Source organism: Impatiens glandulifera, chromosome 7, assembly GCF_907164915.1.
Source record: "Impatiens glandulifera chromosome 7, dImpGla2.1, whole genome shotgun sequence".
NCBI classification, from domain to species: domain Eukaryota; kingdom Viridiplantae; phylum Streptophyta; class Magnoliopsida; order Ericales; family Balsaminaceae; genus Impatiens; species Impatiens glandulifera.
Window position 1 is genome coordinate 12,703,281 of NC_061868.1, and position 23,295 is coordinate 12,726,575.

Consider the following 23,295-nt stretch of genomic DNA (forward strand, 5'->3'; position numbering starts at 1 on the left):
ATTTCTCAAATTTAGCCTTCTCTTTAGGAGAGTTAATAACCGTAGGAGTAGTGGGTTGCTCTGTCCGTATCGCAAGGTCCATGTCCATGCAACCGAGAACTATCAGAATGCTCTCCTTCCAATCCTTAAAGTTAGAGCCATTAAGGATTGGGACTGAACTTAAGTTTGCATTAATATTTGCAACATTAGCTAAAAATATAATTTATACTGTAACTAATATGCTCAATTCTTTAATTTTCAATCAAATTTAAAATAATCAGCAAATCCCATCCAAAATATCTAGTGCACCATTAAATTCAAGTCTTTGGACAATGAAATTTAATTGCTAGTGATATTTTGTTGTAATAATCAAACACTAACAATAATGCATGACAAATAACAAACATTTCTTTTAGAATGATTTGATATTCTCATGTAAAAATCTTTATAATTGTTACGTGCTTATTATCATAGGTAATTGTGAACTTCGGTCAACTAGTAACCTTTCTTTGGGCCGATTATTTAGTCACATTAAAATTCACCATTACAAATATTCAAAATTCGAACTTAATCAAACTAAATTAGATTATTTAATTTAAATAAAGAACTATCAGCTGAATTATTTTATAAGATTAAAACCTAAATAAAATTAAAAGAGCTGACTCTTTCTTAACTTAATTTAAGTAAATAAATAATAATATTATTTAGAAACTTAACTGTGTTAAAATAAAATCAAAATTTTATTTTTCTTAAAATTTTATTTTCTTATAAAATAATTAAATAATATTATTTCTTAAAAAATTCTAAATTGAATAATATTATTTTATCCGAATATTATTTCTTTAAAAAATTTTTAAATAATTATATAATATTATTTTCCTATTTTTTTCTCAATAATAATATTATTTTTCTAAAAATAAAATATTTTACCGAATTTTCTTTAATAAAAGATAATGAAATAAAATTATTTCGTTTAAAATAGGAATTGAAATAATATTATTTCCCAAAAAAAAGTATTCTCATACATTTCAACTTACGGTTTTCACGTTATTAAACCGTTACCTTTCAACTTAACTTATGACTTATGATTGCAGAACTTCAATTTAGGGTTTCTCTATACAACAAACTTCAAAATTATGAAACCGATGATTTATTTTCCCCTAAATTCATGACAAGAAAAAGTCTCCCTAAATTCATGTATAAGAATAAGTTTTCTAATTCAAGAACAAGTTGGGCTCTAATACCAATTGTTTGTGGGAATTAATTAAAATAATTTCATAATAAACTTAAATCATAAACTATAATACCCTAGATCTTCATTCTTGTTCCTAAGATATGAAAGACAAAAGCGGAATATACATATCTGGATCTTTTAGACATGACTAGATGAGATGGTCTTCCAAAATGGCAGAAATCCTTTAGCCTTATTTCTCCGAGGATTCAGAGAGAGAGAGTGTGATAAAAATAAGTTCATTCTTATTTTTTATCAACCAACCTCCCTTTTATAATTTCTTTTGTCTTTTGGGGACCATAACCGTCATAACTGCCTCATTACGCTAATTTCTAATTTGGCCCCTCATCAAATTAGAAATACCGCAAGGTATCCACAATTTAACATTCATAACAATAACGTCCTTAAGTCAACTCCCAAACATCCTTAGATCACATAATATTGACTTATTATAATCAATGACCATACATATCCATTTAAATATATAAATGTCCTTTTAAATTCTAACATAATAATAAAACAATAATATCTAAAAAAAATCAAATGAACTAAATCCAATTTTAAATATTAACTATCTAGGATTTACAAATATTAAAATTTTAATGAAAACAATTCAATAATTACACAATTTTGTAGGTGACTCCACAAACGAACCCATGTGAATTTCATAATAACGAGTGAGGAAGGAAAACAGGTCAAAAAGTAATGAAGCGGTATTGAAAGAATCTCTACAATAAAAAATTGAGCGGTAGTGAAATCTGTATTTTTCGAGAGTTGATAAACAATGTCGAAAAAAGTTCTCCATACAAAAAAGAGAGGGCACATACTCTAGATATTATCACCTACACGGTTAAAATGTATAAGCAGCATACATCATATACAGATTGAGAGTTAGTTTGAATTTGTTAGTATAACTTGTTTCATTCAGATTCACAAATAGAGTAAATCGAACTGTTTGGAGATTAGTAACCTTCTTTTTCTTGATGCTTTGTTGTCCCATTTTGTATTGTTGTGGTGATGTTTTTATCTAGGGACAAATTATAACAACTTGGTACTTTATTTGCTTATTATTTTCTTATGACTTATTTCTCTTCATGCAAATTATGGATGAAATGAAAAAATTTCCAACATAAATGATAATATGCCTTTGAAAGTCAATTGTCATAGGATGCTGGTATGATCGTTTGCAGTCTTCGTCTTGGCATGAAATCTTCTTGCCAGCTTCAGGTGGGTCACACAATGACAAATCCCTCATTTGAACATTTATTCAATTGGAACAAGATTACTTTAGAAGAATCCTTAAATTCTAAAGACATGGGATAAATATTAACAATAATTGAATTTATGTTCTATATCGATCTAATAATATTTAAATAAAAACAAATATTGTGACTTTACACTTAAACCGTAAGAGGCTGAGAGCTATCTAACAAAACTAATAATAATGTCATAATGAAGAAGAAGAATATATATTTTAATTGAAAAAAAATTGATTAGTATATATTCCCACAATACAAGATATCCATAATATATATATTAAAGATCTTGTTATTGGGCGTTGATGGTGTTATTGATTGGATGAAATACTTCTTTATTCAAGTAATCAAATTCTAGGTAGGGTCTCACAAGATAATACCCAAGATCCCAAATCTAATATTATGTTCGTTTTTGTCATTATGTCAACTAGCATTAATTCTTAATAGTTGTAAGGGTATAAATTTAAACATATAGTAAATGTTTTGGAGAGAAATAATATTATTAAAATTTAATTAATTTTGATTTGGTTTTATTTTTATAAAAATTAATTTAATTAAAATTTAATATTAATTTATATTTTTAAATTTATAAAATATATAGAACTATAAAAATATAATTTTATGAGTTTAAAAATTAATTTTGTTGATTTGAAAAACACTCAAATGAAATATTAAATGTATAAACGTTTCAAACATTAAGTTTTAGATCAAATTATTAATCAAATTGGAAAAAAATTTATGCGATACAAACCGATAAAAATATAAATAAAATACATTTTAATTTTTTTATAACAATATGTATTCAATGTTTAAATTCTTAATAAATAACTAATAATATATTAAAATAAAAAATAGAATACTCTCATTTCACATTTTATTCACTTCGATAAAACAACTCATTTTCTCATATTTCTCATCACATATTTTTTTCCAATGAACCTCTCATCTTATTACCTTACATTTTTACTTTGGTTTATAAAAAATTTGATTCATATTTTTTAATATTTAGCATCATGACCTCACACTTTGGTCAATCAAATATTTGATTTATATTTTTTAACCACTTTCAATTGTTATTGGCCTATATTCCTCAACAAACCGCATCTCAATCACACTTGATTAAAGGTTGTACTTGTTTTGTTAGGTTGCAAGTTTGAAACATACATAACCATTTTAAGTTTATGGGTGGGTCAACCTATAATTCGACTCAAATATCTATTTACTCTCACATATATATCCAAATTAACCACAACTCTCGACCCGACAATTCAGACTTTTTGAAAATTAAACATCATTATATATATATTAGTTAGTTAAAAAGTTGAACTTATATTGTTAAGAATATCTCGCGCTTATCAAATTTGGTGTTGAATTTAAAATATAAATTCTTATTAGCCTAGTTGGTTAAGAAGTTTTACTTGTTTTTATTAGGTTGCAAGTTCGAAACATACATATATCATTTTTTATTTTATTTTTAACCATTTTAAATTTATGGACGAGTCAACACATAATCCTATCCAAGTATCTATTTACTCTTACATATATATTTAAGTTAACAACAGCGCTCGACCCGACAATCCGGACACTTTGAAAATTATGCATCATTATATATATATATATATATATATATATATATATTAATTAGTTAAAATGTTGAACTTATATTGTTAAGAATGTTCCGCGTTCATCAAATTTAGTGTTGAATTTAAAATATAAAGTCTTATTAGCTTAGTTTTGTAAAGAGTTGTAGTTGTTTTTGTTAGGTTACAAGTTCAAAACATACCTATAACATTTTTAATTTTATTTTTAACCGTTTTAAGTTTTTATAAGCGGGTCAACCCAAAATCTGGCCCAAGTACTCATTTACTCTCATATATATATTCAAATTAATCACAACTCTCGACCCAATAATCTGAATACTTTGAAAATTAAACATCATTTTATATATATAAAAGTAGTGACTGAGTTATGATACTCTCAATAAAATCACATTTTACAATACAAGACCCCCAAATAACAAGAACAAGAGTGGAGACAAAATAGTTTTAAGAAATAAAGAGTGTTTTTGAGATAATAAATCAAATTGAGTGTGTGCGCTTCTTCTTTTTGTTTGTAAGTAATCGAGAGGATCTTGTAATAAAATGAGGTCCCATTAGTTCAAGTGATAAGCTATAAGAAGATTAGGTTTTGAAGTTGGTGATGAAGAAACAATTGAGGAATGAATACTTTTTTACCCACACTAGGCCATATCTAAGGTAATAATGTGTGTTTTATTTTCATACTTAAATGTTTTATGATTGCATTTGTTTGGATTGTACTTATTTGTCTTTGAATTTGTTTTGGAACTATATTGTAACTTTTGTTTTATATACTTAGTTATTAATTATTCTTAATTATATATAAATAGATTCAATTGCATAAGAGCGCTGGGTCATAAAATAAAATAATAGCTTACTTTTAACTATGAAATTATTTTTTAAAACCTATCATCCCTCAAACTTTCATATACATTTATGTCAATTTTGATCTTTATTATTTTATATAAATTATCTTTAATTATTAATTTTTATATTTATTAAATCTCTTATATATTTATATAATATATATTATAATTATATATTATATATTATCTTTTATCATTAATTTTTATATTTATATAATTATTAAATCTCTTTTATATATACATAAAATATATTATTTATTTTTACCTATATCTCTATATATAAAACAAATTTTAAATTAATTTATATTATATATATATAATTTATATATTATCTTTAATTATTAATATATATATATATATATAATTATTAAATATATATATATATATATATATATATAAAATATTTATATAATATATATCAAAAAAAATAATTTGAGTATTAAAAATAAGTAAGTAATGAGAAGGTCACTCAAATAATTTTTTCTTTTAGATATATATATATATTATATTTATATAATTATTAATTTTTTTATATATAAAAATTAATGATAAAAAATAATATATATTATAACAGATTAAATATATATATATATATATAAAAGTTAACGATTAAAAAATTGACAGAATAGTTATTGGTGACATTTTCTGAAAATTTAAGAAGTGATTTGTTTCAAAATATAATTTGAGAATTAATAGTATGCTATCAAAGTAATTAGAGGACCATTCAAACAATTTATCTTAAAATAAAAAAAAACTATGACAGTTAAAAATGTTTCAATAGTAATCCTTCATAAAATAAGGGGGGAAAATTGGCAGTTAAAAACTGTTTCAACTGTATTCGAGCCAATTCCAACTAATTTCGACTGATTTCCCGTTTTTGGCCTAACAACAGAACATATCGATAAAATCTGAAAGACGTTAACCGGAAATCGGGATAAGAATGGTAAAATTTTTGCCTCACTCCAAATGTATAAAATTATCATTATCATTATATATATATATATATATATATATATATATATATATATATATATATATATATATATATATATATATATATATATATTATTAATAAATATATTTGTATCTAGTAACATTTACTGAACTTGACTGTAATTCAATTATTGTTTCATTGTCAAATTTAGAAATTGTTTATGTCTGATCTTAAACTTTTGTATTTTTTTTTTCCCTCTTTTGGGTTTTTTTAATGAAATGACACTGAGCTGTTTCCCCCCCAAAAGAACTTGACCTAATAATATAAATAGATACTACACTCTTGGTGGGAGACAAACGTCAAATTCCTTTGTGGTGTTTGGAGACTAGAGAAAGGGTTACCGTTTTTGGTGAGGTAGTGGTGCAACGAAATCGATAAATAAGAGAAATTGAGCCAAACTTCAATCGCATCCACACCCAACAGTGGTATCAGAGCTAGGGTTTAGGGTTTGTAATTGGAGTTTGAGATTGAGTTGGAGGATATGAATTGTCTTCACCAATAAGGGCAGATTTGTTTCTTCTTTCATCATGCTACTTTTATTTTCTACTTCTACTGCTACTGGAGGATGAAGAAAGTCGCCGCCTCTGGAGAAGAAGTCGTTGTTGCCCTGTTCAACCGTTGTCGGTGTCGTGTTTGTCGCGACCGCTGAGAATCAAAGCCGTTGTTGTGCCGCTGCTGAGAAGACGAATCAGCAAATCCCCGAGCGGGGTGAGTAAGTCGAAACTTTATTTGACTTTTGCAAGGTATCATAGCTTGAAACCTCATATTAATTTCTACTAATTGATTGTTGATTGCTTTTATTTTTTGGTAGCATGTCTGGTGTTAATCAATATGGTATGGTTCCTTTTGACAAAAAACTGATTTTAGCATTTGGAAACAAAAAAATGAAATGTGTTTTGATTTAGAAAAAATGCTTTAAAGATGTTAGTCAGGTTTATACTGTTGCTGATACCGTTGAGAAAAATAGTGAAATGAATGAAAATGCTTGTGCCTCTATATACTTGAATTTATCTGATTCTGTGATGAAAAAAAATTGTTAATTTAGAGTGTTCAAAAACCTTGTGGGATAAATTGTTTGAACTTTATACTGAAACTTCTTTACCTAATAAAATGTTCTTAGTTGAAAAGATTTTTTCAAATTTAGATTGGATATGTCCAAGGACATTGAAGATAATTTGGATGTTTTCACTAAACTTATTTCTGATATTAAGTTGTGTGGTTATAAGAACATTGATGAGTATGCCCCCATTCTCTTGTTGAATGCTATTGTCGATTCTTTTAATGATGTGAAGTTTGTCATTAAGTATGGTAAAGAAAATGTCACTCTTGATATTATTGTCAATGGTCTTAAGAGTAAGGAGTTAGATTTGAGACACTCTAAGAGGGGTAAACAGTCTGGTGGAAAAGTCATGCATGTGAGGGGTAGATCTCAGGGTAGGTCGAGTGCCCAAGAGAATGTTAGTAATGAGAGTTCTAGTAAGAAATCTCATCCTACTAGTAAAAGCAGATCTAAGTCTAAGTCTAGTGTTAAAAAGTGTTATAATTATCATGAGTCTGATCATTTTATCAAGGACTGTCCTAAGCCTAAGAGAAATCAGCATGTTGAAAATGTTAATGTGATGTTTGTGAGGGTAATATGTGTGATATTTTTATGATTAATAATCTATGTGATTATGCTAGCTTGAACTATGTGTTATCTGATTTTTTTGTGTAAATCTGATTGGCTAGTTGACTTTGGTTTTACTTTCTATGTAACTCCATTTAGAGATGTGTTTTCTAACTATAAAGAGATTGAACATGGTTTTGTGTCTATGGCTAATTCAAAAAATTGCAATGTGTTAGGAATAGGTGATGTATGCTTAAGGTTCTCTTGTGGTTTTGTGTTTCCTTTGAAGAATGTGAGGCATGTTTCTGATTTGCGTTATAATTTGTATTCTTGTGCATCTCTTGAAAATGATGGTTTGGTGGGAAAGTGGGGGAAAAGTGTTATGAAAATTTTACGTGGGTCTCTTGTTATCTTTATAGTTAAAAAGATGAACAAGAAATGTGTGTTCTTAGGCTAACTAAAGGAGTAAAAAGTTATAGTCTTTGGGATAGATGTGAACCTGGGCTTATGATTGTGATAAGTAGAGATGTTGTCTTTAATGAGAATGATTTTCCTTGCTTGCCTATGTCCTCCACTCATGTTAATGATTCTCTTAATAAGGTGGAGCATGTGCATGCAGTTTTTGATCAACCTGCTGAACATGATGTGAATGTTCTCAATGAGGTGGAGCATGATAATGTGCATGATATTTATGATTTGCATGATTCAAATGTTTTGTCTGATCCACATGATTTTCTTGATGATTTGAATGATTCAAATGTGTTGTCTGATTCACATGATTTGTCTGATGATTTGCATGACTATCAACTTGTTAGGGATAGAAGTAGAAGAACTATTAGAATGCCTACTAGATTTAGGGATGATAATTTGAATGATTGCAATATGTTTGAATTTGCTTTTAATATGTTTGAATCCTTAGACTATAATGAGCCTATCTCTTACAAAGAAGCTTTGAGGTCTAAATTTTTTACTAAATGGATTGTTGTTATGAATAATGAGATGAATTTTCTGAGAATTAATGATACTTGGAAACTTGTTCCTAAACATCATAATTGCTCCTTAGTGGATTATAAGTGGTTGTATAAGGTGAAGCAAGAGTCTGAAAAAGTTAGATTCAAGGCTAGGTTAGTAGTCAAGGGATTTACTCAAAAGGAGGGAATAGATTATGCTAAAATTTTCGCTCATGTTGTCAAATTCACCACGGTTAGAATTATGCTTGCTTTAGTTGTTCACTTTAATTGGGAATTGAAGCAAATGGATGTTACTATTGCTTTCTTACATGGTAAACTTGATAAGAATATTTATATGCATCAACTTGAGGGGTTTGTTGACCCCAAGTTGCCTGATCATGTTTGTTTGTTAAAAAAGCATTATATGATTTAATACAATCTCCTAGACAATGGAATATCAGGTTCTATAAGTGCATGCAATCTTTGATGTTTAAAAGAAGTTCTTTTGATCATTGACTTTACTTCAAGAATATAGACTTTGTGCCTGTATTTCTTTTATTGTATGTGGATGACATGTTGATTATTAGCCCATGTTTGAAGTCTGTTATGCATGTGCAAAAATTGTTTTGTTAAAATTTTGACATGAAAGACTTAGGTGATGCTAAGAAGATTTTGGGCATGAATATCATTAGAGATAGAACAAAATTTTCTCTTGTGTTGAATCAAATTGCATATGTTGTTAAAATTTTGAGTAAATATTCTATATCTGATGCTAAATCTATGAATGTGCCTCTTGCTTCCCACTTTATGTTAAGTAAGGATCAGTCTTTTAAGACTGAAACTAAAATAACTGAAATGAAGAATGTGCCTTATTCCAATGTTATTGGATCTGTTATGTATCTCATGATTAGTACTAGGCCTGATATAGCATATGTAATTAGTTGCTTGAGTAAATTTATGTCTAACCCTGGTATGCCTAATTAAAATGCTTTGAAATGGCTTTTGAGATATCTAAAACCACTGTTAATTTGGCTTGACTTTCTCTAAGTGTTCTGTAGGTACTAAGTTGGTTGGTTATGTGGATTCCAATTATACTACTGATAGGGATACTAGAAAGTCTACTACTTCCTATGTGTTTACTTTGTGTGGCTCTTGCATAAGTTGGAAGTCTCAACTTTAACCCATTGTTGCTTTATCTACTACAGAATCCGAGTATGTAGTTGTCACTGAAGCTTTTAAGGAAGCAATTTGGCTTATGACTTTTTTTTTAAAATTGATTTTTTTGACAAAAATTTGGTTGTGTTTTTCTGATAGTCAATCTGCTATTGAATTGTGTAAAAATCTTGTTTTTCATAATAGAACTAAGCACATTGATGTTATGTTTCATTACATTTGGGATAGTGTTGAAAAGGGCATTGTTAAGTTAAAGAAAATATTTTCGGAATTTAATCCTGCTGATATGGGTACTAAGTGTTTAGCTGCTGAAAAATTTATTTCATGTCAACGGATTTTAAACTTTGACTTAGGGAAAGCTCTTTGAGGTTCATCCTTTGTGGGCATGGCATGCTTTGTGATTTTGCCTTCAATCTTTGTGGTTTTTCCATACTTTGTGCTCTTATGTTTGATCTTTGTGATTTTCACATATTTTGTGCTCTTGCATTTGATCTTTGTGATTTTCGCATGCTTTGTGCTATTGCGTTTGATCTTTGTGATTTTCCCATGCTTTGTGCTCTTGCGTTTGATCTTTGTGATTTTCACATGCTTTGTGCTCTTGTATTTGATCTTTGTGATTTTCGCATTCTTTGTGCTCTTACGTTTGATCTTTATAATTTTTGCATGTTTGTGCTCTTGCGTTTGATCTTTGTGATTTTCGTATTCTTTGTGCTCTTGCATTTGATCTTTGTGATTTTTGCATTCTTTGTGATCTTGTCCTTGGTCTTTGTGACACGAGTTACCTTGGATATTCTCTTTGTTGCTTCGGTGGAAATAAATTGGCGATGATGTGTCTTGCGATTCCATGATTGTGTTTTGCACTATTTTGGGCCAAATATGGAGATTGTTGGGTATTGGTTGGCCCAACATTGTGGTCCACTCTCTAGTAACCCACTTACTGGACTTGACCTAATAATATAAATATATAATACTCTCTTGGTGGGAGGCAGACGTCAAATTCCTTTGTGGTGTTTGGAGACTAGAGAAAGGGTTGCCGCCTTTGGTGAGGTAGTGGTGCAATGGAATCGTTAAACAAGAGGAACTGAGCCAAACTTTAATCACATTCACACCCAACAGTAATAATATTAATACTATATTATTAGTTTTCTTATAAGCTCAATTAATGTTTTTATAACATAATAGAGATAACTTATATAATTCTAATAACAATTACAATACAATCTTTTTCTTTCTATTCTAACATGGTATAAGAGCCTTATTATTGTTTTTGAGATACAAAATTTTAGTGATTTTTGGTTGCCTTCATCAATGGTTAATATATCATTGATGGAGGGCTCTAATAATGATCTAATAATTTTTATTATATTTTAATAATTTTTTTTTCTTTTTAAATAATTATGTTGATGTTCTTACTTTTTCAACAATCATACCCTCTTAGTTTTAATTTTAATTGTTACTTCAACCAAATATTTTATGCCCATAGAATTCGACCTATTCTCTGGTTTTATTTTATGCAACACACGGACATTTTCGTCATTGGATGAATTTTGAGATTCACGAGTAACTTTAGAGTTCATTTAGTTATTGTTTCACCCTAGCATTCAATGCCTATGGGATTCAACCTCTTAGCTTGTTTATTAGTCAACATATTGACATCCTATAACTGGATGAAGCTCACGAGTTTTCAAAGTTTAAAAAATACATCATTAACATTTCAACATCTCGATCATTTTGAACCTCAAGTTTTTTAAATATTTTTCATTTTAAGTTTGATAAGGGATGTTAAAATATAAAATAATATATTTATAAGATATTATCATAATATAATAAATTATGATAATATCAATAGAATAGAATAGAATAGAATAGAATAGAATAGAATAGAATAGAATAGAATAGAATAGAATAGAATATAATATAATATAATATAATAGAATAGAACAGAATAGAATAGAATAGAATAGAATAGAATAGAATAGAATAGAATAGAATAGAATAGAATAGAATAGACGTATGTAATTCTAATAATAATTTTAATATAATCTTTCTCATTTATATTATAAATCGTTCAACCTAAATTAATTAAATTTTAGTTTACCTAGCATAATTAAATTAAAAACTTTACTACTAATAATAAAAAAATATCATGTTATAGATAAATATAATTTTATTTTTTTTAAAAAATCCATGCAAACATTTACAGAAATATTTTTTTCTCTAATTTTCTTTTTAACTAATATTTTTTTTAAATAATAAGTTTCACCGTTAAAAATTTAAAAAAAATATATTTTTTTGAGCTATTCAAAACAAGTATTCGAAAATATTTAATTATAATTTTTTTAAAAATAATTTAAATATTCGTTATACAACGATAATCTAGTCTCCAATTGGTGCGGGAATGTATATAAAAAAAATATCCATCAATGATATGGACGGTATGATAGAGATTCAGGATCGAGACGGACCGAAGATACCATTCTCCATCCATATACGTTTCAAACCGAACCAATATTGTTTTTATTTAATTTTTTTTCTTTGTGTAATGTTTTGCTTTTAGTATAAGAATTAATAATTTCAGTTACATCGCATTTATTCTACAATTATGCTTATTAAGTTAGGTGTTTTACGTTTTTTTTTTTTTTTTTTTTCTGAATTTAGATAGCTGTAATTTTTATTCATTTGCTGTAATCTTTTTATCTTCATCTTTGATAATAAGAAATCTCTCTTCATATTTTTTTTCCACACTTCATTGTTCATCACTTTATTGCATTCCGCACAATAATTGGTATCAGAGCGGGTTAAATCCGATCAGATTATCACTATTTGTTTTCTGGCGAGAAGATGTCTTCAATGAATCTGAAAATCGAAAAATTCACAAGGCGAAATAATTTTAGTCTATGGTAGATCAAAATGCGAGCCTTGCTTAAACAACAAGGCGTCTGGGCACCATTCTCGAAGGAAAAGGTGAAGATAGTTGCAGGTCATGCAAATGAGTTTTCCTCTGGTAAAATCACTACTGAGCTTGAGGTCTTGGAAGAGAAGACACACTCAACGATTTTACTCTGTCTGGATGATGAAGTGATTACTGAGGTATCAGATGAAGATACCGCAATCGGTCTGTGGTCGAAGTTAAAGGCTTTATACATGACAAAGTCACTAACTAACAAGTTGTTATTGAAACAACGCCTGCTCAGTCTTCGTATGCTTGAAGGTAAGTCTCTTCGTGAACATCTTGATAAGTTAAACACTATATTATTTGAATTGAGAAATATAGATGTTAAGATCGAAGATGAAGATGCTGCATTAATTCTGTTGGTATCTTTACCTAACTCGTTTGAAAATTTTGTTCAATCGTTTGTTGTGGGTAAAGACTCCGTAACTTTGGAGAAAGTTCGGTCAGCATTACATACTAGAGAACTGCGCCATAAGGCGAGCGATGAAATTGTAGACAGTCAAACATCTAGGTTGATTGCCAACATAGTCAACTACAAAGGGCCTGGAAAGAAGAAGGATCAAAAATATAAGGTTAAGGGCCCTAATGCTAAAGACATCTGCAATTACTGTAAAGAACCTGGTCATTGGAAGAATAATTGTCCTAAGAAAATGGGAAAATATTCTATGTCTGCGATATCACATAAAGAGCGATAGCACATAAAGACATAGACACCGACTCGGAAGAGGACATTGCCCTTATAGCTAACGCTTCTCTACACCCTATTGATACGTGGGTGTTGGATTCAGTGTGTTCATATCATATGAGTCCGAACAAAGAATGGTTCAATACCTATGAAGATTATGATGGTGAAAACGTTGTCATGGGATATGATTCCATATGTAGAACGGTGGGTATTGGGACTATCAAGATTCTGACTGATGATGGTAAGATACGGACCCTAACTGGCGTTTAGCATGTTCCTCAACTAAAGAAGAACTTAATATCTTTAGGCATTTTAGATGCTAAAGGTTTCAAGTTTAGCGGTGAAGAAGGAACATTGTGCATCAGTAATGTTCAAAAATTATACTGAAAGGTATCAAACAGAATACCTTGTATATACTACAAGGTAAGACGCTGACAGGTTCCGCTACGGTCGTATCCAAATCTGTGAATCGGCACCCTGATGTAATCAAGTTGTGGCATATGCGACTTGGACATATGGGGGAGAAGGGGGTGCAAATTCTGTCCAAACGGGATCTTCTATCTGTCCACAAGGTTACCAACCTTGAGTTGTGTGAACACTACATTTTCGGAAAAAAGCATCACAGTAAGTTCAGTAAGGGACTTCACAATACTAAGGGCACACTGGATTATATCCACTCTAATTGTTGGGGTCCTGCTCAAGTTGAAGGTATAGGAGGTTATAGCTATTTTGTAACATTCATAGATGATTACTCAAGGATGATCTGGTTGTATCTTCTAAGACATAAGAGCGAGGTATTTAAAACCTTCAAACATTGGAAGGAACTAGTGGAGAATCAAACTGGAAAGAAGGTTAAGAGGCTGCGAACAGATAATGAACTTGAATTCTGTTCATCTGAGTTTAATGAGTTCTACAGGAATATGGGGATTGCAAGACATCACACTGTCCAAGGTACACCACAACAGAATGGTGTAGCAGAAAGGTGAATCAAACACTGTTAGAGAGAGTTAGAAGCATGCTCTCTAACGGCTAGAAAGTACTAGAGCGAGGTTGTCTTAACGACTTACTATTTGATAAATCGTGCACCACACACTGGGATTGATTGCAGAATCCCTTATGAGGTATGGTCTGGTAACATCGTTGATTATTCTCATTTGAAAGTCTTTGGGTGCACATCTTACTATCATGTTAATGAAGGGAAGTTAGAACCAAGGGCAAAACAAGGTATTTTCATGGGATATAGAATCTAGTCATCTTCTGAAGGTAGAGTATCATCAATAGGGATGTCACCTTTAATGAGAAGTTTATACTTAACTCCTCTATCAAGCCATCACTTTCTAGAGAAAATAATAATACCGAGAAATAGGTGGAGCTTGAGGTGGCTCCAATTCAAGGGACAATTGACATGACAAATGATACTAATAAGCCATCTAAGGAAGTTTATCAATTTAGAGTACCTGAAAGTCAATTTGACATTGCAACACGACCTAGAAGGCAAATTAAAGCTCCTGACAAGTTAATTCATTTCAATCGAGGGAAGAAAGATCCCAACTGATCCTAGAAGTATGACAATCAGTCCCTCTATGAATGATACTGAAAAATGGTAAGTTATGCAATTCAGATAGCTGAAGATGTCATACATAACGAGCCATCTTCTTACAATGAAGCTGTTAATGGTGGTGATTCTGCGCAATGAATTGCTTCCATATGTGAAGAAATTGAATCACTTCACAAGAATAATACATAGGAGCTGGTTACTTTACCTAAGAGAAGAAGAGTCATTTGGTGCAAATGGATTTTAAAAGGAAAGATGAAACCTCTAGTGCTGAAGGGACCAGATATAAAGCACAATTAGTTGCAAATGGATTCAGTCAAAAGGAAGGCGTAGACTATAATGAGATATTCTCACCTGTAGTCCGACACACTTCTACTAGGGTACTACTAGCTATAGTAGCACATCATGATCTGGAACTCGAGCAATTAGACGTGAAGACGACTTTCTTACATTGTGAGATTGAGGAGAATATACTGGTGAGTCATCCTGAAGGATTTATTGTTCCTGGTAAGGAAACACATGTTTTTTAGTCTGAAGAAGTCTTTGTATGGACTTAAACAGTCTCCTTGATAGTGGTATAAGCGGTTCGATAATTTCATGATTAAACATGGTTACAATAGGAGTGCATATGATTGTTGTGTCTATCACAACAAAATCGGTGATAATTCTTTGATTTATTTACTCTTGTATGTAGACGACATGTTAATCGCAGCCAAGAAGATGTCGGAGATTCAAAAGCTGAAAGACCTTCTCAGTTCCGAGTTTGATATGAAAGATCTAGGTGAAGCACAAAAAATTCTGGGCATGAAAATAGTAAGAGATCGAGTTCAAAAGAACTTATTTCTTTCACAGAAGAGTTATATTTTAAAAATGTTGTCTCGTTTTGGGATAAGTACAGCAAAAACTCTCAATACTCTTGCAGATGTTACTGATCATTTGCCTGAATTCGCACCACAGTCTGAAGCTGAGAAGTTATATATGTCTCAAGTACCATATGCTAGTGCGATGGGTAGTTTAATGTATACCATGGTATGCACTAGACCTGATATTGTGTATTCAGTTAGTGTTGTTAGCCGGTTTATGTCTCGACCTAGTAAGGAACACTAGCAAACGGTAAAATGAATATTTCGCTATTTGAGAGGCACATCTGATGTTGGTCTTATTTATGGGAGTAACAATTAGTGTCTCGTAACTGGTTATTCGGACTCAGATTATGCTGCAGATATCAATGGTAGAAGATCAATGACTGGTTATGTTTATACCCTTGGTGACTTTGTGGTTAGTTGGAAGGCAACATTACAGTCGACTGTGACGTTGTCCACTACCGAGATTGAGTATATGACGCTAACTGAAGCAGTCAAGGAGGGTACATGATTGAAATGATTAATTAGTGACCTTGGCATCCATCATGATCAGGCAATTGTTTTTTGTGATAGCTTAAGTGCTATTTGTTTGGCGAAAGATCAAGTGCATCATGATAGAACCAAACATATTAATGTTCGCTGTCATTTTCTTCGTACTGAAAGGAGAATCAAGTTGAAGAAGATCAACACACATCATAATCCTACTGACATGTTCACGAAGCTGGTCCCACCTAGCAAATTCACTCATTGTTTTGATTTGCTAAATGTTGATAGTTGGAAGTAGCCTGATAAGACTTTTCTTGTTGGGTGATACTAAGGTAAGGTGGAGATTTGTAATGTTTTGCCTTTAGTATATGAATTAATAAGTTCAGTTACATCGCATTTATTTTACAGTTATGCTTATTAAGTTAGGTGTTTTACGTTTTCTTTTTTTCTGAATTTAGATAGTTGTAATTTTTATTCATTTGCTGTAATCTTTTTATCTTCATCTTTGATAATAAGAAATCTCTCTTCATCTTTTTTTTTTTCCACACTTCATTATTCATCACTTTTTTGCCTTTCACACAATACTTTAATTTTTCATGAGTTACATGAATTCATGTTAAAAAAAAATTGTTTCTTTTGAAAAAGTTTTGTTTTTCTTAATAATATAAAAATTGGCTGAGTGGTTAAGATTCAATCCTGAGTCCTGACCCACACCTTGAAGATGGGTCCCGCCATCATTGTCCCAAATTGTTGCATTACAACATCCCTTCTACGTTAGGATAAATAATTAGGACAAGGAAAACAAATATCAATTACTAGCACTCATTTTATTAAATATAAAAGTTTTTATTATTTTTTTAAAATGAAACAAAAAGTAATACTTATGATAAAATTTATAACAAACTTTTTAAGTTACAACTCAACAAATATAAAAAAATCACAAATAGTTATAATTGTTAAAAAAACTCAAAATTTTAAAGAAAGTTATTGCTTAATAACACTTAAAAAAGCTTTTCCTTTGTAGCTTCTTGTTGCTAAATATCATTTTGTGATTAAATTGTTTATTATATATTTGTAATAGTCATTGGTATTATAGTCTTTATGTTAATTTTCCAGCAAATTCATTACTATTTCAATTTAATTTCTTTTGTAAGTGTGAGACATTTTATAACTCTTCCAGTTCAACTTCCAAACTTCTTTTCTTCTTCTAAAATAAAATAACCTTAATTCCAATTTACATAAACTTTAAACCTTATCTAAAATAAATAAATTCCCATATACTAAAAACCATATATTACAAGTAGTTAAAAGGACAATATCAAATAGTTTTTTCAATATAAGTTGTTGCAAATAATACATTTTTGGTTTACTTATGGATGATGATATTTTAATTATTTGGTTATTTAATTTTAGTGACTGATTTATGAGTTAAAGTTACAGTGGATTTTAATTTTTTTTTGGATTGGCATAGAAAAATGAGAAAATTATGGATAAATCTAAGTGTGAGTTTTTTTTTTTTTTGAAATTAGAGAAATAAATGGTGAATTAAATTAAATTTTTTAAAAATTAGTAGTTAATATCACATTTTGTATTGTAATTTTTTTTAGGTGTTAGTTTTTTTGGTTTAAATGTAAAATGATTGTTACAATGCATTGTTGTGTTGTGATTACTTTGTTTAAAATAACTTATTCTAAATTATTTTATTTTAATTTGTATTTTAAAGATATATTTATGTAATTTTCTTTATTAATTACATCCAAGAGATTAAATTATAAGAATTTTTATTCAGAAAATCTTAAGTTGAATATGAAGATATCACCACAGGTGTAGCATAGTTTTCTTAAAAAATAAATAAATTAAAAACTTACTAAAAGATAAATTAATAAATTTATTAGTTATTTCTCCTTTGAATTGAGAAAATACATAATAAATACATTAATAAGTATTTTCAAACATTTAAATTTGATACATCACATGTTATTATTTTTTATTATTTAAAAATTATTGGTTAATAGTTCAGGGGCATAAGTTGTAATTGCATGGAATTTCAAGGGTTTTTGTTTACACAAACAATATTATAATCCTTCATTTGCTTCCTTCTTCTTTCTATCCTTCCCTCTCTCTCTCTCTCCCATTCTTTCTTTCTTTCTTTCTCTCTCTCCTCCCTGTCTCTTCTTCAGACGCTGGTTTTGGAGTGTAGTAAAGAGAAACTCAAGATTCTTGAATTAACGGTGGGTATGTTATATTTATATCAACCACTGATTTTCATTTCAAACCAAAACATCAAAGATTCTTCTTCTTCTTCTTCTTCCACAGTATAAATTCGATTTCTGTTTTTACTTGTTTCTCCTCCCCCAAGTAAATCCTTAGCTTCAATCCAGATCCTTACCAGGAAATTCTCCAGCTTTGGATTGATTCAACATTCATTCATGGAGGAAACTATTCACCTGAAAATGGGTCAGTCATAGATCCATCCAATCCAAGGTGGGTCTTCTTCTTTTTCTCTTCTCTTACCTTTCTGTTGTTCAATTTCATGATTTAGGTCAATTTTAGAAATGGGTTTTTAATCTTTTCACAGAAACAACAAGTAATATACCTTGGAAAGATGTCGAATTCACTATACTATCAACCGATTCAAGATTTCGATGGATATTATTCACCTCAATTCCAAACTTCATCTCACCAGATTTACTATAATAACAATCTCGCCGGCGGCAACACCTTTTCCGGCCAAACAACAACAAGTTTCTTCCTTAATGGTAATTCCATGTTAAAGCAAGAACCGCAGAATTCGCCGGATAATTACAGTTCCTGTGTTACTGACGACGCCAACGAATTCATACACAAACTAAGAGAATTAGAAACTGTAATGCTTGGACCCGACTCAGATAATCTGGAAGACGATTACAATAACACTGAAATCGATAGCTGGAGACGAGTGGTGGAGGCGATCCAACCTCCCGAACGCGATCTCAAAAGGGTTTTAATTTCTTGCGCTCGAGCGATATCAGATGGAAACCTAATCGCAGCCGAATCTTTAATCTTTGATCTCCGACAAATGGTTTCTGTCTCCGGTGAACCAATCCAACGGTTAGGAGCTTACATGTTGGAAGGCCTCGTTGCTCGTTTATCCTCCTCCGGTAGCTCGATTTACAAATCGTTAATTTCAAAAGAACCGGCTAGAAAAGACCTTCTCTCGTACATGCATGTCTTGTACGAGGTTTGCCCCTATTTCAAATTCGGTTACATGTCGGCCAACGGCGCCATAGCTGAAGCCACGAAAACCGAAAAAAATGTTCACATAATCGATTTCCAAATCAATCAAGGAAGTCAATGGGTAACGTTAATCCAAGCGTTTGCGGGGCGACCCGGCGGGCCACCCCGAATCCGAATAACCGCAATCGAAAACGACCCGACTTCCACCCGTCAAGTCGGGAAGAGACTAGCCCATCTCGCGAAATCGTTCAAAGTCCCGTTCGAATTTCACTCGGTTGTAGACCTATCCGCGATCGCCATCCGCACTGGCGAGACGATCGCGGTGAATTTCGCATTTGTTCTCCATAGGATGCCTGACGAGAGCGTTCTCGGGACGGATAACCATCGGGATAGGGTGTTGAGGACGGTTAAGAGTTTGTCTCCGAAAGTTGTTACGTTAGTGGAGCAAGAATCGAATACGAACACGTCGGCGTTCTTTCCTAGGTTTATGGAGTGTTTGGATTATTACACGGCGATGTTTGAATCGATTGATGTTACTTTGCCGAGGGGGCATCGAGAAAGGATTGAGGTTGAACAACATTGTTTGGCTAGGGATGTTGTGAATGTGATTGCTTGTGAAGGGATGGAAAGAGTTGAGAGGAATGAGTTGCTTGGGAAGTGGAAATTGAGGTTTAGAATGGCTGGTTTTTGTTCTTATCCTTTGAGTTCTTTGGTTAATGGAACTATAAGGACATTGTTGAGGAATTATAGTGATAAGTATAGGCTTGAAGAAAGAGATGGTGCTCTTTTTCTTGGTTGGAAAGATAGAGATTTGGTTGCTTCTTGTGCTTGGATGTAGATCATGATTATCATTTCATGTTTTTAATCTCTTTCAAAGAATTATGTTTTCTTTTCTCATGTTTTAGTCACTAATGTCATCACTTGCACTTTTTTTCCTCTAAATATATGGTTAATTTTATAAATAAATAAAACAAACCAAGAAAACACAAAATAAGACATTGTTTGATTAGTAATTTGTTGTAAATAAGCTATGAAATGGGTATCTTCAATTTTGATAAATAAGTTAAAAAAAATGTCAAAACTCATATGTTGTTTAACAAGACTTTGATTGATTAGTAATTTGTTGCAAATAAACTATGAAATGGGTATCTTCAATTTTGGTGAATAAACCCCAAAAAATGTCAAAACTTAAAACCTTGTATTTCTCAACAAAAATCATCTATAGATACCAAATAGGGTAAAAAATGTTATGAATTTAGCTTCAAACATTACCAAGAAGGGTAAATTCATATGCTACATTTTATTAATTGAGAGCATAATCTATCTAGAGAGTAATTAATTACACACAATAAAAAGTTAAACCCAACCAACCAACCTTTATATACCAGAATTAGAAAACCAGACTCAATCAGTTACTTACTAACTGGGGGCAGCTAAAAACTTATTTCCACAATAAAAAATGAAAAGAAACCAAGAAGTTTATCATCAAGTGTTTGCACTAACATGAACAACCATGTCAAGAACCGCATCTTTTTCCTTTGTTTTGGATGTTGTTGTTGTTGCAGCCGCGGCCATGTTAGGGGTTACAGTTCTTCCTGGGGGCATGACGTGATCGTGTTCTCCCTCGTATGTAGTAACAACAACTTTTTGATCAGTCAATGATCTCTCCACATGTTTCTTCATCGGACATCCCACATTTGAACACCTATAGTAGCTCCTGCATAACAGAGAAATGGAGATGAAAAAGAAGAATGAGTTAAGGATTTGAGATGAGAAAACCTATATATCATCATGAAATGGTTATTAGTATTGAGGATTGAAACTCGTATTTTGTCACATACACGATGCTTTTAGAAAATTGATGAAGTTAAACTGAAAGACTGAGTTTGTTTTGATTGAAACAATATTGTCTTCAGGATCATGATAGTGTGAGTTTTTACTTCAATGGGTACAAAGATGAATTTTTAGATAGGTTTTCTCGGATTATGATCCGGATCATAAAATGTGATAACAAAAAATTAAGGATTTCCTTTGTTTAGCGAAATGGCTCCCTAGAATCCAAGATATCTCACATTTATTTAAATAATCCTATAGAGGTAGTAACATTTTGGTATCTAATCAAAAAGGAACAAATGAAAGAAAATAGTCATAACTATACCTTGGATTCGGACTTCCTTTCACCATTTTCTGCCCGTATTTGCGCCACCTGTAACCATCATTCACCAAATCAACCTCACTCCGAGTCTGAACAACCAGCCTGGAAACCGTCACATTTGTTCTTCCTGCTGAAGTTTCATCGTTGTTACCAACATCCTTTTTCCTGTTCAATGTTTTTCTTAAGGATTACACAAAAGTGTCTAATAAAACACAATAAAACCAAAGAATTCATGTCTTAACATACAGCCTCTTAGCATCATGATCAACATTATCATCAATTTCGTCCCTCGTTTTATAAGAATGTGAAAGCGAGCCTTCGACAGCATCATCATTACTTGATACAACAGCAATTGCAAGAGGCTCTGTCATTTAATCATCTACCATAAGAAAATTTTGACTATCCAATTATAAAATCAGTTAATAAATAGAACAAACCATTTCTAGAATAAAAAGCAGTCTCATCTCCTTCCTTAGGTTGATCAGACGTAACCAAACCTACAGAAACTCGAGGACTAGCTTGCGGCTTAGGATGTTCATGCTGCCCAAGATAAACCGTATCAGTAATCGGACCATCACAGGATCTCTCAATTTGTCTTTTCGCCAAGCAATTAGGATATGTACATCTGTAATAACTTCGTACAAATCCGTTCCCTTTAACATGTTTCTGCCCATATTTTCTCCAGTTATATCCATCTTCAAGTGATGCTTTATTATCAGGTATCTTATACGATGAAGTCTTCTCCACTTGTTCAATTTCAGATACTACAGATAAAGCTTTTGCATCAACGTTATCATCTTGCAAATAATCTTTATCTTGTTTCACAGAATTCAACTTTTGATCTTCATTGCAATCCTTCTCCTGTTGTTTAATCACTGAATTCTCAGTAGACATCGTGCAGTTCAGACCTTTGGATTTCAGCATATAAGTTTTAGATTGACATTCCCCTGACATAACCGTTTTAAGTGCATGAGATTCCAATCCAATCTAATCTAATCTAATCTAAACTAAACTAAACTAAGGAAACAGCAAAAACAGGAATGATCAAAGAAACTAAAAAGAAGTAGAATTGTTTATGTACCTTTCAGGATACAGACAAGTGAAACCCTAGGTAGAAGGTTCTTGTGATTCCGGTGGAAGTAACGATTCCGATCACCGGAAGGAATTGAATGAAAATTGGAAGCGTAAATGAAGGCAAATGTTTACGTATCAAATGGACAAAAGTCTTCGAAGCTGCGGCCACTCACAGAGGAGCTAAAAGTTAAGCATCCGAAGCCACCATTGACTGCGATGGAGAACAGAGGAGAGAGAGAGAGAGAGAAAGAGGGAGAGAGAGTTTCCTTTTTTTTATTTTTTTTTCTTTTTTCAGTGAGAAATTATTGGGTGTGGAGTGTAGCAGTGGAGAATCCTGTTTCTTTATTTTTGGGATGTTTGTTGGGAAATTAAAAAGTGGGACCCATGTTTATTAAGTTAAGATCTACCGTTTATATTAGGGATGGATACGTTAAGGTGTTATTCGTCGTTGGATTATATTTCTTTTGACTTCTTTGTTGCATCATATATAATAAAGCGCGTTGTATTAACGCAACTTGACCCAAAGCCAATCACTTTCCTTTTTCTTATATTATTTTTTCATTTTTTTTATACATATAAGGCTAGTTTGATTCGGCATAATGTCAGTTTATTCACATTAACTTATTAAAAAATACATTGAACATTAACTTATTTAATAAATATATTGGATATAATA

The 23,295-nt window shown here is 31.0% G+C and overlaps 2 protein-coding genes across 3 annotated transcripts; one reads left to right on the top strand and one right to left on the bottom strand.

The window, feature by feature from the left end:
* Window positions 1-18,303: 18,303 nt before the first annotated feature.
* On the top strand, window positions 18,304-20,287 carry LOC124945924 (scarecrow-like transcription factor PAT1). Of its 2 annotated transcripts, none has more exons than XM_047486450.1 (3): window positions 18,304-18,405; window positions 18,556-18,658; window positions 18,753-20,287. In XM_047486450.1, exon 3 carries the CDS (start codon window positions 18,780-18,782, stop codon window positions 20,226-20,228), a length of 1,449 nt encoding a protein of 482 aa, XP_047342406.1. In that variant the 5' UTR covers window positions 18,304-18,405; window positions 18,556-18,658; window positions 18,753-18,779; the 3' UTR covers window positions 20,229-20,287. The 2 variants fall into 2 exon arrangements, with proteins under 2 accessions (XP_047342406.1, XP_047342407.1); XM_047486451.1 differs by having other exon boundaries at window positions 18,305-18,409.
* A 379-nt stretch (window positions 20,288-20,666) lies between these two features.
* Window positions 20,667-22,892, bottom strand: LOC124910386 (WRKY transcription factor 1-like). Its single transcript, XM_047451020.1, has 5 exons — window positions 22,627-22,892; window positions 21,983-22,492; window positions 21,792-21,909; window positions 21,549-21,710; window positions 20,667-21,107 (listed from the first exon to the last, which is right to left on the bottom strand). The coding sequence occupies exons 2-5, from the start codon at window positions 22,467-22,469 to the stop codon at window positions 20,876-20,878; spliced, it is 999 nt and encodes a 332-aa protein (XP_047306976.1). The 5' UTR covers window positions 22,470-22,492; window positions 22,627-22,892; the 3' UTR covers window positions 20,667-20,875.
* Between the last annotated feature and the right edge of the window lie 403 nt (window positions 22,893-23,295).

Coding starts and splice junctions, on each gene's coding strand:
- LOC124945924 (XM_047486450.1), top strand. CDS start 18,780: ATGTCGAATTCACTATACTATCAACCGATTCAAGATTTCGATGGATAT.
- LOC124910386 (XM_047451020.1), bottom strand. CDS start 22,469: ATGCTGAAATCCAAAGGTCTGAACTGCACGATGTCTACTGAGAATTCA. Junction 21,910..21,982: donor TGCTTTTTATTCTAGAAATG/GTTTGTTCTATT, acceptor ATTAAATGACAG/AGCCTCTTGCAATTGCTGTT. Junction 21,108..21,548: donor AAAGGAAGTCCGAATCCAAG/GTATAGTTATGA, acceptor TCTGTTATGCAG/GAGCTACTATAGGTGTTCAA.